The sequence below is a fragment of the Plecotus auritus genome (assembly GCF_963455305.1).
Source record: "Plecotus auritus genome assembly, chromosome: 1".
In the NCBI taxonomy this organism is placed as follows: domain Eukaryota; kingdom Metazoa; phylum Chordata; class Mammalia; order Chiroptera; family Vespertilionidae; genus Plecotus; species Plecotus auritus.
In genome coordinates, this window is record NC_137770.1 from 94458789 (window position 1) to 94472383 (window position 13595).

The 13595-nt window shown below is 41.5% G+C and overlaps 1 protein-coding gene across 1 annotated transcript in view; it reads right to left on the minus strand.

Moving 5' to 3' along the window:
* Window positions 1-723: 723 nt before the first annotated feature.
* The window catches only part of EGLN3 (egl-9 family hypoxia inducible factor 3), a 29722-nt gene continuing 16850 nt past the window's right edge, over window positions 724-13595 (minus strand). The window contains exons 2-5 of the mRNA XM_080667707.1: window positions 6402-6521; window positions 4709-4845; window positions 2659-2732; window positions 724-1800 (exon numbers count right to left, since the gene is read on the minus strand). Of these exons, the coding sequence (XP_080523833.1) occupies window positions 1769-1800; window positions 2659-2732; window positions 4709-4845; window positions 6402-6521 (363 nt within the window). The 3' untranslated portion in view covers window positions 724-1768. The remainder of the gene's footprint in view (window positions 1801-2658; window positions 2733-4708; window positions 4846-6401; window positions 6522-13595) is intronic.

Genomic DNA, 13595 nt, shown 5'->3' on the forward strand with positions numbered 1-13595 from the left:
CCCCAACCATAAAATTATTTTCGTTGCTACTTCATAACTGTAATTTTGCTACTGTTAATGAATCGTAATGTAAATATCTGTGTTTTCCGATGGTCTTAGGCTCTACAGCAGCAGTTCTACAGCAGTGGGTTGAGAACCGCTAGCAGGGTCGCCTAAGACCATCGGAAAACACAGATATTTACATGTTGGGGCTCACCACAACATGAGGAACTGTATTAAAGGGTCGCGGCATTAGAAAGGTTGAGAACCACTGCTCTAGAGGAAGGATACAAGATAATAAACATAATAAGTAAGAAAATTACATAGCAAGTTAGAAGGTGATAAGTACTATGAAAAAAAATGAGAGCAGTTGTGAGAATGAAGACATGTCTTAGCTAGAAATTTTCTAAAACCAGAAAAGGAAAAAAATAAGCTTGTTTCTTGCAAAGTCTGAAAATGACCAAAAAAAATATTCCTGGCTCTTTAAAGTTCATGGGATTTCCAAGCAAGTAATTGAATGATTTTTAAAATATGAAAATGGAATTGAAAACTAGGAAGAGTAACTTTCATAGAGCAGACACTCGATGCAAAGTTCTTCAAGGATCGGTGCTTACAGTAGGACCCTCCACAGTTCCAGCAAGTCCCATGATTCTCCACACTGCCAACCGCAGTGGATCTGGAGAGTCCAGTCTGTTGAAAAAGGCAATTCGGGACAGAAACCGTGAAAGAACTCAAACAGCTTTTCAGGACATTTGTTTTATTTCCATTTCCTTTTTTTAAATACAGCACCCTATTTCTAAAAATTATTTTATTTTGTTAAAGAAGGGTGAGCTCATTTAAAAGGAAACTGAAGAATGAGAATGTCCACATTTCTAACTCTATCTCGCACTCAAAATGTTCAAATGCACACACATTTGTTGTATATCTGTACACCCAGATCTTTCAACACCAGTATCAGAGGTTGCTGACTCTAAACTACCAGGTACATTGTTCCCCCTTTGCTTTAAATTCAAATTCCATTTTAACAAAGCAAGTAAACAATTAATGTCTAGTTTTTGCCTCTGAGGAACTAGGTTCCCCAAGTAAGAAGTGAAAATAGAAAACACCTGGTGTTGCCATTTTTTATCAGAAAGTCATATGTTCAGTAAAATGGGGCAGAGGTCAAAAGTCCAGGTTGTAGGACAAGGAAAAAGGAATATCTACCCACAGGACACTTATAAATGGGTGACTGAGACAGCAGCCCTTTCTAGAGATAAGAATGTCATTAGGTTGAGATAATTCTACAGAAACACCAACAGCCCTGGGTTAAAAACATCTGGAAATAGTTCAGATGGCACAGATTCCTGTTTCTTGCTGTCAAAGGCTTCAAAGATGCCTCTCTGTGGCACCTGTCACCATTTTGTCTTCGTTGTAAGCCTCCTCCTTTCAAATCAGGAAGTGTACATAAAGTGCAAATAAGATTTAGTCCCTCGCCCATGCTTCTGGGCTCTTGTTTAACAGACAGTATTACCAAAGCTATCAGTTAAACCGCTGGCAAAAGAGGTCGTCTGCAGGTGTTTTCCGAGTTAGACAATGAGTTCATCTGGCAAAGAGAGTGTCTGAAGATGGATGCAGTCTTGGCAAGAAAACACAAAGTACCATTGGCAAGACAGGGATGTAAATGATGCAAGCAGGAGGGGGTTGCACATCACCAATTCACTGAAGAGGCCTTCTTTGGGTCTCAACTCTTAAAGAGAATTCAGGAACCATTGCTAAAATGAATGAGGCCAGCGGATTTCAGAGCACACAGTCAGTCTTCAGTGAGGGAAGAATCTGTTTTCCCTGGATTAGGGACAGAAAAGAAAATGAAGAGAGTAAGGAGTCAGATCTGATGAGTTTAATATCACAAATGTCACCCAAAAAGCTCTAGTAAATACCTCCCATCTTACACAACAAAATTGAGCAGAGTGCCTCCTGACAGAGTTTAGCAAAATGTGTTTTCTTAGTTGTTTGATAGGCATATAGTCCAAATGGGTCATGAGTTAGGCAATATTATGTATGCCTTTACTGCAGGATTTCTTAGATTACTTTTTCTTGGTTAATATGCCAATAAGGACTGTGACTCTTCAAGAGAGGAATATGATATGTAACATTTCCCATATTGTAGGGCCCAAGAATTTACCTTCTCATAAACTACCTTGGCAAGACTAGCAGGATTAGTGTTTCTGTAAAATGTATTTGGGAAAATGCTGTACTGAGGGGACAGGGGTGTTCTGAAGTCATATTCAGTTTATATCACATGAACCCAGTTTCCGTATTGGGAGTCACAGTCTCACACCAATAAATGAATCATTCTAGCTGGGTTCCATCATGTTTCCTTTGCAATGTGACAAAATTATGGGCAACATTTAATGTTATGTTGGATGGGTGAACATTAATAATAAAAAGTTAACAATTTCCCATCAATTATAACCTCTCATGCAAAAGTAGGCATTCACAAAGGATGTCCTTTGCATTTTTCTGATTTTTCCAGCAGAGCTAAGGCTAGGGTTTCAGGATTAAGCCCATCAAGATGTCATTATATATGAAGCTAAGGCACAGCTGAGAATGAACAGAGTAGATGAGAATATATTTTTAAAAATTAAATAAAAGTCAAGGATTGACTTGATCAAAAGTCACAGAAAATTATCAAACACATACTAGTTAAATTCCTGAATTTCTTTTTGGCTTCTGCTCTTTCATCAGCATCAAAGTACCAAACAGTCATAGCGTATCTGTGAAAGATAAGCAGATATAAGAAAAGAGATTTAAAAATACTACCAAAAAATAAAAATGCATACTACAATCTCCCTTCAGAGTCATTCATAAAGCCAACATTTAAAATGTCCCTTATTTTTAGAAATCCATTCCAATTTTAATTTAAAATACACTTCTCTGGTTTCAATTCTATTTAAATGTAATAAAACGTGTAAGGAATTCCAAGTATGCACCAGGCATCAATGTGGGCAATGGGAGTTCCAATGATCATGTGAATATATCTGCTTCTTCCTCAAGGAACTCAGCCCCTAGTGGGGAGACAGGCAATTTAACAAATACTGTAACAGGCCGTGCAATGATCTACACAGAAAGGACTAGAAGGGAATCATTCTGCTAAAGACTGGGAGACCCAACTTGGTGGGGAGAGCACAGAGAAGAGGAAGTGACCTCTGAGTGAAGCTTTGAAGAATAACTTACTTAAATGACAGGACACCTAAAACTCTCGGCTGTCTTTCTTTAGTTTTGGACACCGAGGCAAAGATGCAATGGAATAATGATGCCCTCAAGCTATCTACTGTATTCTCATTAATAAGCTTTATCCCATCTATGGGCTAGGCTGGAATAGGAGTTACTTTATGCGTGAGTTTTCAAAGTTCCATTTTATAACTATTATTAGCTACTCAAATTTCTATAGCACTTGATTTTCTTCAATGGCTTCCCATCAATGTTCGCTAATGTTTCCTATGACTCCGGCCATCAAGGGATTGTGGAATAACAAGGGAATTCTGGCACAAACCACAGGGTCCAATTATTATACCCATTAAGCAAGCCACAAGCAGGCTTTGGTGGTAGAATTAGTTACCTGCTCACCTAAGACACATTCCACTTTGACATTTAATATGTGACTCTGTGTGGGACTCAGATCTGTGACTTCTGGAGGGGGACACATAAATCTTAAGAACTTTACATGTGTGAACTTAATTCAATGAATTTAATTTAATTAGGCTTGTTAAGGTTTAGTCAATATCCTTCTACCCATGTTCTCACCCCTCGCCCAGATCTGCTATTCCCAATTCAAGCTGTAACCCACAGCACTCTAGTACTGCCTGATTTACAGCATTGACCATAAAACAACAGCAAATGAAAGGCAGAATCCAAAATTAATATTGTATCAAGAGTTTCTAGATTAATACTAAACAATACTAAGTTGTTCAGTTACTCTGAAAATCTTCCCATGTATGATCTAAGGACATGATTATTTTAATATTTTATATCCAATTGTTGGGATCTGATTGGTACAGTGAGCCCAAACCAACTTTATGCTAAGAAAAGGATAATAAAAGAATAGAAGTCAAAACAAATTCCTCTTTCTTTCCACAAGATTCTTTCTCTGCTTTTAACTGGCAACTCATAAACTCATCCAGAGTTGACCAGACAGAATTCCTGGTGTGTGACAGCCAACATTCTTGGGGAGCAGTTCAACATTAGGTTTTTGAAAGGAGTGGGGAAGAAAGGACAGAAGAGAAAAATACTCTGGGAAATTTAGAATCCAATACGCTCACCTAATGGAAAACAGTTTGTTAATAATTCAAACCGGCGATAGGTTTTGCATACTAAAGAATCCAAAGCGCCCTAGCTGGTTTGGCTCAGTGGATAGAGCCTGCGGACTGAAGGGCACACGCTCAGCTCAGATTGCGGGCTCGATCCCCAGTGGGTGGCGTGCAGGAGGCAGCCAATCAATGATTCTCTCTCATCAATGATGTTTCTATCTCTCTCTCCTTCTCCCTTCCTCTCTGAAATCAATAAAAATATTTTTTAAAAAGACTAAAGCTTCCACTTTAAGAAAAATTAAAATGGACTCCAAAGAGATTTGCTATCAACTTTGGGGTGTGGTTACTCCCTCATCTGCATAAGATACAAGTTTAGAGAATTCTCCAGGAACTGGTGTTTGTACAAGAAACTACTCATGAGGACTCGAGGCCCTGGCTGTTACCTGGTTGCATAGGAAGGCTGGACTTCATGTGGGTTCCTGCGGTCTGACCAGAAGAACAAGAGTCTGTCAAAAATGGGCTCCACATCTGCTACGAATGACTTCCCTTCTGGAAATATCCGCAGGACCCCACCATGTAGCTAAGGGCCACAAAGAAGGTAGATTATTTTCTGGCCTCATACATAGTTAATTAACAATGATATTTAAGACTTGTTTAAAAACAAAGCCATCTTCCAATCTCCACTCTAAGAATATATGACTCCTACATTTTTAATTCAGTCTCATACTTTGTATTAAAGTTTATTTCAAACTTGGCTAGAGCTATTTCCTTATTGACCTCATGCCAAAGGAAGCCTTCCCACCCCCCATTCATGAAGCCCATGGACACAAAATGGAGTTCTATTAGGTCCAATCATACAAATCACTAATATGCGACAGATTTTGACCTACAAAAAAACCCCAGCAATTTTGTATGGTTCAATCTAATTTTAATAGCTTCCTAGGATAGTCATCCCACATAATAATTATTCCCCTTCAATTAGAATTTACAGCTTTCCTCTGAACTCCACTAGCTCCTATATGACTCTGTTAGTTGGAAGTGACATGCTTTTCTTTCTGAACTCTCAGATCACCTTATCTGTACCTTTTATTACATGTGTCTCTCTTTTCATTGAATTGCTTTTCCATGCTACATGTATGCCCAATCTGTCCTACTAGAATAACCATAGCAGGGTAGAATGCAGGCCTCATACATCAGTGTTTCCCACAACACAATGCCTGGCACACAGGCACTCCACTATTTGCTGAATGGTTTTATATTTCACCATTTATTTTCACTGACCTGACAACTTCACTTGCTTGCCTGTAATACCACCTTTCAAATTTTTAAAGGACAATCAAGGGATGAATTCTAATCATGATTCCCAACAGGGAGACGAGATGAGCCTTGCCACTGATCCACTGGCTTCCCAGGTTTAGTTTCTCTGACTCCAGATAAAATGTCCTAGCCCGGCGACAGCCGGCAGCTGCCCCAATGAACAGGACATGGAGATGCAGAAGTTTCAAAAGCCAAACAGGCTTAAAAAGTTCTGACTTCTCAGACTCCTAAATCATCCCCAACGTTCAGAAGGCATACACATTCCAGACAAAGGTTTGTACGTGTGGGACCAGACTTCGTATCTCTATCTATCTATATGTTCAGAAATACAAAAATAAACCATAAAGGCTTTGGCATTCACAAACCACAGTAAGCCGTGGCAGGCAGCCACCAGTCAGATGTATCACCCCAAGAGAGGACTGTGTGGGAAGCCTCGCTTGGGGAGGTTATATCCCACAGCTCTATTTTTGTGGAATTCTCTCAATGTTGCTGCTAGAAGAAAAAAGTGTACATCTTATTCTGCACTGAGAGTCCCATCAGCTCTGGACTACACTAAAAACATCGATCCCTAAAATAACAAATCACCTTCTCTTCATCAACCACTCCTTCCATATCCTAATAATGACTCTACCTACCCCTGTAAAATTAACTTGATATCCATTATTTTCATCTCAACTTTAGTACCATGAGGTGTGGGAGGGGGTTGAAAAAGAAAAGATGCATCTGTGGGAATTATGAACTCCAAACTCTCCTCTAAGTCATCTGCCGTCTTTTCCTTTAGTTTCTAACCCCACACTCTATTCCCATTATTCCAAGTACCTTGGAATCCCAATTCTTGTTCAGATAGTAGATGCAGGTGATGCAGCGGCCGTCACCGTTGGGGTTGTCTACATGTCGAACATAACCTGTTCCATTCCCTGGGTAGCAAGCCACCATTGCCTACGAAGAAACCCCGAGAAAGATGGTTAACAAAGCTGAGACAATCTTCTCCCACTAGTGAACAGTTGAGTAACACGTTCTCCTTGGGTACTATGTGACATCTATAGGTGTCTGCTGGCTTCTTCATTGCATAAATTTGGACTTTTCAGCATACAAGATTTAAAGGCCAAGTCATCCCTATGGCTCAGCCCAGTAGAAAGTGGTTCAACAATATTTCCATGGTTGTAGAATGTAACCCATATACATCTCAGGAGGATGCCCACCTTTCTTCAACCCTCCTTTTTAAAATAGCAGTTTCCCCCCCTAGACCCACAAAATCGGAATCCCTAGGTATGGAATGTAGGGATTATGCCTGCTTAACAAGTATTTACAAATATCTTGGAGGAAAGGGTCAGGCTTGCTCAGTAAGGTGCTTAGGACAAAAGGAAAAGGGAAGGGTCGATGGGAAGCTTGTCCTAACTTGTTAGCATAGAACCAGGTGGCCTGATTCCTAGAAAAAGCCACAGACACCCAGCTTATGTTTCTCAATGTCTGTCTTCTTTCTACTGATCATTATCAAATCAGATGATAACCTTAAGTTCTCTTCCTTTTCCCAAGGGCTTCCTGTGTCAGCCAAGTGTGGGAATAAAGCAGAAAGTCATACTAAAAACTTTACTGAAAGTTACTATTAAGTTACTATAAATTCTCCTGAGAATTACTGTTAAGAGGGTAACAAACCTCTAATTGTTCTATGGAGAAATTATAGCGAGGAGTAGAAAAACATAGGCAAAGTGCAAAAAGCTAGTTCTTTTCACAGACACTGACATATTTCTAAAATATTTTATAGAGATGAGATATATACAGGGAAGATACTGGAACTGGCAACGTAAGATGAGAAAAGGGATATTTTTCCTGTTTCGGTCACTGATGTATTTTTAGTGCCTACAACAGTGCCTGATACATAGAGGTGTCTGTTTAAAATCTGGTATAAATAAATGAATGAATTAGTGAATGACTCTTTCCTCCAAAGCGTATGTTGGCATTTTACCTAAATCATTATAGATTTCTGTCATTTTTAAAACCTATCTTCCAATATACATGTAGCAATCCAGTTCATACTTTCTCTTATAAATGGCAGGATTGTTATATTGGTAAAATAATCTGTTGGATAGAGGCCCAAACTAATGCGCTGGTGCACTTAATGAATCAGCTTCAATGCCGTGGGTGCCAAGTCACTGCCAGTGGTAACACAAAGGCATGAACTAGGCATGTAGCTTTAAAGACGTCGCACACATTGCATACCTACTTAATACAAAGCCATACCTCTGGGACAATAATAAGTCTGAAGGTAACTTGGCTTTATGGTGCTCTTAAAGCTTAAGTCACCATATCTATCAAACTTTATATCCCTACGCAGCTAGCAATCCCATACCCTACCCTTTGAACATCCAAAAGGTCAATGCAATGTCATCTTAGAGATAAAGTTAGGCTGTCAGCTTGAACATCTTTCAGAAGGTGAAATGTTGAGGCTACTGCCATCAAGATTTAACAAATGATGGTACCACCAAGCAAAGAATGGCTTGGGGGAAAGGTGGCAGGCAGCAAACAGAAACGATGGGCCTCGCTGGGGAAGGAGAGATAAATGGAGTCACCAATAATGACTGGGGAATTACCCATCCCTAGAAGCAGCTATTAGGATTAGAAGAGCCACCACTGAGCCAAAAATGAAAGTCATTTAAGCTACAAATAATTATAAGCTGCGTTCCCTACCATCTCAGCATCTCCCACTGTGAAGCCCTGAAAAGAAAAAGTGCTCCATCAATGCTACGTAAACTTATATTCTCAAACAGCTCAACTCCAGGGAAAAGGTCAATTGTCTGGATGCCTACCACCTAGTTCACACTAGTTGCAACTATTTGTGTGATCCCAGGCTTGGTTTCTTTTCCATAAAGAGGGGCTTGAGTTACATGCCTCTGACAGTCCAAGAAGATCTAAGACTAAATCTAAGCATCAGCCCCCCAAAAGCAAGAGAGAGTTCTTCAGGGCATTGTGAAGTGCACATCTATCTCAGGGCCCAACTTAGACTCAAATATTGAAAAATTAGATACAAACTCACAAAAGCACATCCTTTACGAATTGCTGCATCTGAAAAACACACACAGAGAAAGAGCGAGCACATTCCAGGGGCCTTACCAGTTGGACAAAACCTCTAAGTGTCAGCAAAGTATCTGATTGCTCAAGCGAGAGGAACAGAGAGAATTCTCTGGCCAGAGTGAATCTTCACCCTTTCTCCTGGTTCCTGCAGCCACCATATCAAGTTCGAAACAATGGAAGGAAATCACTGTGGCCCTCAGTGGGCCTGTTAAAACTTCATACAGTCAATTTTATCAGTGTTTTCTGGACAACAGCCATAGGAGATGGGTCTTGGCTTGCGCACATTCCTGGCTATTTGCTGGTCTTTGGCACGGTCTAAAACCAGGAGGCTTAGGATACGTTCTAAAGCAAGGATCACGTCATTAACGAGTCACTCATTTCTGTGCCAATTTGTGCACGGGGCAGGAACAAACCCCGGAAACCGATTGGGTCAACTGAGCTGCTATCTAAACCTCATCAAGCTCGGGAAAGGATTTAGAGTATGTAAAGGAGGAGAATGCTTCAGACCAACAGGCCCAAAGTACTTTAATTATCATGTGACAAATGGGCCACGCAATGACACTGACACAGATCAGGAAGATGTCTCAGTTATTAAAGACTTTGTATTTGCCAAAACTTCCTGACTGGGTTAATATTTGAAATGTCAGTGTCATCTACAAACCCATATACTATATAGTCTTATAGTTCTATTGTTGGATGTGCACCTTAATCCACATATCCCCTTATGCATTTCGCATTTCTTCCTCTGACCCCAGTGTGGACACCCTCCCACCAACCTTACAGGCCTCTCCACAGCTCTGTAGCCAAAGGAAAATTAGCTGAGGGATGAACCCCTCCCAGGCTCCCAGGCTGGGTCCAGACCAAAGAAATGTATTCTAGACACTGTGGCTGTCACGTTCAGGCAGGAAATGTGTATGTATTCTTTCAAGATAGACACAGATATGTAAACTTTAACAGCCAAATACAGGTAACAAAATGTGCTCCCCAAATGCTACACGTGGAAAAGAAAACAGTTGCTCTATTAGAGTTATTGGTAAGCTGACTTCATAAACAACCAGATCGCATCAATCCCAAAGGTAAAGTTGAAAAATGGAAGTCCAGGCTTTCTATTCCAATGCCTAAATAGAGTGTTCTTGATTGAAACCAACTACAGCTTGATTCCACAGATAACCCATTTCAAAAATTGGCGTTGGCAACCTCCACTGTCCTTTCAGCAATGATGATCATTTTAGACTCACGGGTGGCAAGGGGGTATATCTGCTCCACCCCAGCCTCCAGGAAGGCTCACTAGTTCTCCAATAACAAGCAACAACACGGATTTTTATAGAAATGTATTTTACATCACGCATAACTTTGGAGCCAGATTCACTAGTATGACTTGATCTTGAACAAGTTATAATAAAATGGCATTTTACATAAATTTTAGCTCCACACATTGAAATATTAATCAAGTCTCACTTTATTTGCAAAATTTATAATAAATGGGAATCCATTTTTTAAATTGTGTCAAAAAATAGCATAACTTCAAAGCTGTCTGACTGAGTGACCTTTAAACTGGCATTTTGGTCCACTGCCAAATGCTAAGACCCATCTAACTGCTATGCAGAAATACCAGCCAATCTTTGGAAGGATTTGTTTTGAATTATGAATTGGTCTTGAACACAGCAGACATGGAATAAAATGCAATCTAAGTACAAAATAACCTGTACTTAACCTTTTTACATCTCAGTTTTCTCATCTGTAAAATGGGTTTATGGGGCTCGAAGGAGATACTCCTTATGCTGCCTAATGTTTACTATTTTTAAAGCTGATGATATGCATGCTTCTGTTTCCTCAACTGCGGCTTCAGTATGTCTCCTTCAGGGATCTGATCCTACTTAAGGGATTTGTAGTTTCAAATCCAGAGCTGGCAAATTCAAATAGCTTTTGGAGCTTGTGAGTAGCACAAATAATTGAAGCCAATCATGTATATATGTATGTGTCAGAACTCTGGAGTGCATGCTATGCTACCTACACTATGGAATTTACCTTCCTTTGCAATGAGGGCCCAGTATTACAAAATCCTCACATTCTAGGATAGCAGTAGACAACCAAACTGGATTTGTGGGTTAACACTCCTGAATATTTTTATCCCAATTTTTAAATTAGGGCCTCAAAAAAGTACATCAGGCTATATTTGGAGATCACTGTCTGAGTTCTCTTAAGAAATCGAGCCACCCTGCATTAGCTCCTGGGCTATACATGGGCACCTTCCCTGCTCTCTTCTCCAGGTTCAGATATTTGCTGTTCAAAGGCACAGCCTCACCACTCAATGCCATTCACATTCCACATGCCTCCTCCACACCTCCTTCCCCTCAAGTCCTTCCCCCGTGTCCACTGTGGACAAAGAGAAGGGGACCCAGGATCCTTCCCACTCCACCAAAAGGCACTAACTACCTGGAAAATTAGATGTGGAAAGAGTTGAGAAGAAATACACAAGACTATGCACATTCTTTAGCTTGGAAAAACAGCCAAGCAGCTTATCATAGTGGAGAAAGTAATAGCTGAAGTTTTCTGGCCAGAAATGGGTATAACTTATATTCGGGTGACAACAGCCTAGGTGACAAACTTGCCAATGTTTCTAGTCCGTGGGTAGAGGTGCCAAAGGCTATATTCCTGGGGTCATTTTTCTGGGTGGTTTGTGTTCAGCACAATTTTATTTTAACACGTACATTTAAAATGGACAGTAAGCAGGGCAGCCTGTGGTTGTACACTTTATGTCCTATGTTCATAAAGGCACCTGCTGGGGAAGGGGCCTCATTTGGTAATTCACTGTGGGGAGGTGTTGAGAACTGGAACAAAGGCACTGCATGTGCCAGCAGCTGCTCTAAAACTGAAATTTTCTTAGTTTAAAAGAAAACAAGAAATTAAAACATCGTTATGTATTCAAAGTGCTAAGTGAGGGCACCACAGGAAAGGCTGGTGTGGGAGAATAATGGGAAGATCTTTGCAAGTTTTGCTCTCTAAAAACCAAACAGAAAAACTAAAGACGGTGTTGATTAACTGAGGAACTTATATACTGACTAGGGGCCCGGTGCACGAAATTCGTGCACTGGGGAGGGGTCCCTCACCCCAGCCTGCCCCCTCTCACATATTGGGAGCCCTCAGGGAGCAGACCTAAGCTGCAGTCTGGCCTCCCTTTGCGGGAGGCGACCGGGCTGATCAGGGGAAGGCACCAGCCCCATCACCCCGCTGCTGCAGCCACTGCCAGTCACCGCAGCTGCAAAGGTATTTTCATCAACGCTGACTCCAGTCCCTTCACCATGAAAAAATGACAACTTTAAGCATTTTCAAGATCTGTCTTTCATAGGATATGACATTTCTTTTTTTATTTTTATTTTTATCCTCACCTGAAGATATGTTTCCACTGATTTTTTCCCCTTCCCTCTGATCCCAGGCTCAGCCCCTGCCCAAGCCTAAAGCCTCCGCCCCAGGCTTTAGGCTTGGAAAGGGGTTCCCCCACCCCCGCTCCGATCGCAGGCTCGGCCCCTTCCCAAGCCTAAAGCCTCTGCCCAATGGCCAGCTGGGAGTGACCTGGGTGCTGAGGAGGTTCCCAGGACCCAGGTATGTATGCAAATTAACCGCCATCTTTGTTGGGTTAATTTGCATACTCACTCTGATTGGCTGTGGGTGTAGCGGAGGTACGGTCAATTTACATGTTTCTCTATTATTAGGTAAGATATGCATAGCCATGGACACAGACAATAGCGTGGTGAAGGCCTGGGAGGGGTGGGTGCAGGGTTGAGGGGGTCAATGGGAAAAAAGGGGGGGAGCATATGTAGTACTTTCAACAATAAATTTAAAATAACACAAAAGATAAATTAAGCCAAAATGTCATTTTCCATTATTTTCCATTTGGCTGTGACAAGGAGTGAGTGAAGAAAACTCCAGAAATCCTCTGCAAGGGCAGTAACTGAGAGACGGAGGCCTTTCCCTATCCTCCTTGTCCAGGGGTATGTACTCTTCAAGGGGGTATGTACTCTTCACTTAAGTTAAATTACTACAGTACAATCTTCACAAGGCATCATCACAAGCTGATGACAACTGTGCAAAGCTTTCTCCAGGAGTTTCAAGAAAATGTCATTAAACAAAGTTCACATTGCTGTCAGTCGCCTCCTTTATGCAAAGTTAAACAAAACAGTAAGCTCTCAATGTGATGATGAACAACGCATACGCTTCAAAAGTACCTTAGAATTTTTACATGTTCATCCTCACTTCCTCTAGCTTGGCCTAAAGAAATTAGCTGTACATGGAGAAACCAAGATGGTGGCATAGGTAAACACCTAAACTGCTGCCTCGCACAACAATTTCAAAACTACAACTAAAAGACAAAACGGACATCATCCAGAACCACAGGAAGGCTGGCTGAGTGGAAATTCTACAACTAGAAGGAAAGAGAAAAGCACACTGACACTCAAAGGAGCTGCAGGAGGCAGAGGTACTGAGACAAATGCTAGGAGAGGACTGGCAACTGAGTACGCGGCTGGCTTTCTCTATAGGGAGGGAGACAAAAGCTCCTGACTGCTCTGAACTCCAGTTCCAGGCGAGACTCTGGGGACCCAGACTCATTCAGGGTGAAACTGGACTGTCAGGAAAGAGAAAAGCACACTGAGACTCAGAGCAACTGCGGAAGGCATAAGTATTGAGGCGCGCGTGCACGGAGAGGGTGGGCAACTGAGTATGCAGCTGGCTTTCTCAAGCGGGAGGGAGACAAAAGCTCCCGACTGCACTGAACTCCAGTTCCGGGCAAGACTCTGGGGACCCAGACTCATTCGGGGAGAAACTGGACTGTCTAGCAGTGGGCGGAACTCGAGGGCGGCTTTCTCTCAGAGGTGCTTGCAGCAATTACCACGGGACACTGAGACACAGGGGCCTATTAGGGCAGGGCTGACAGGAAACCGA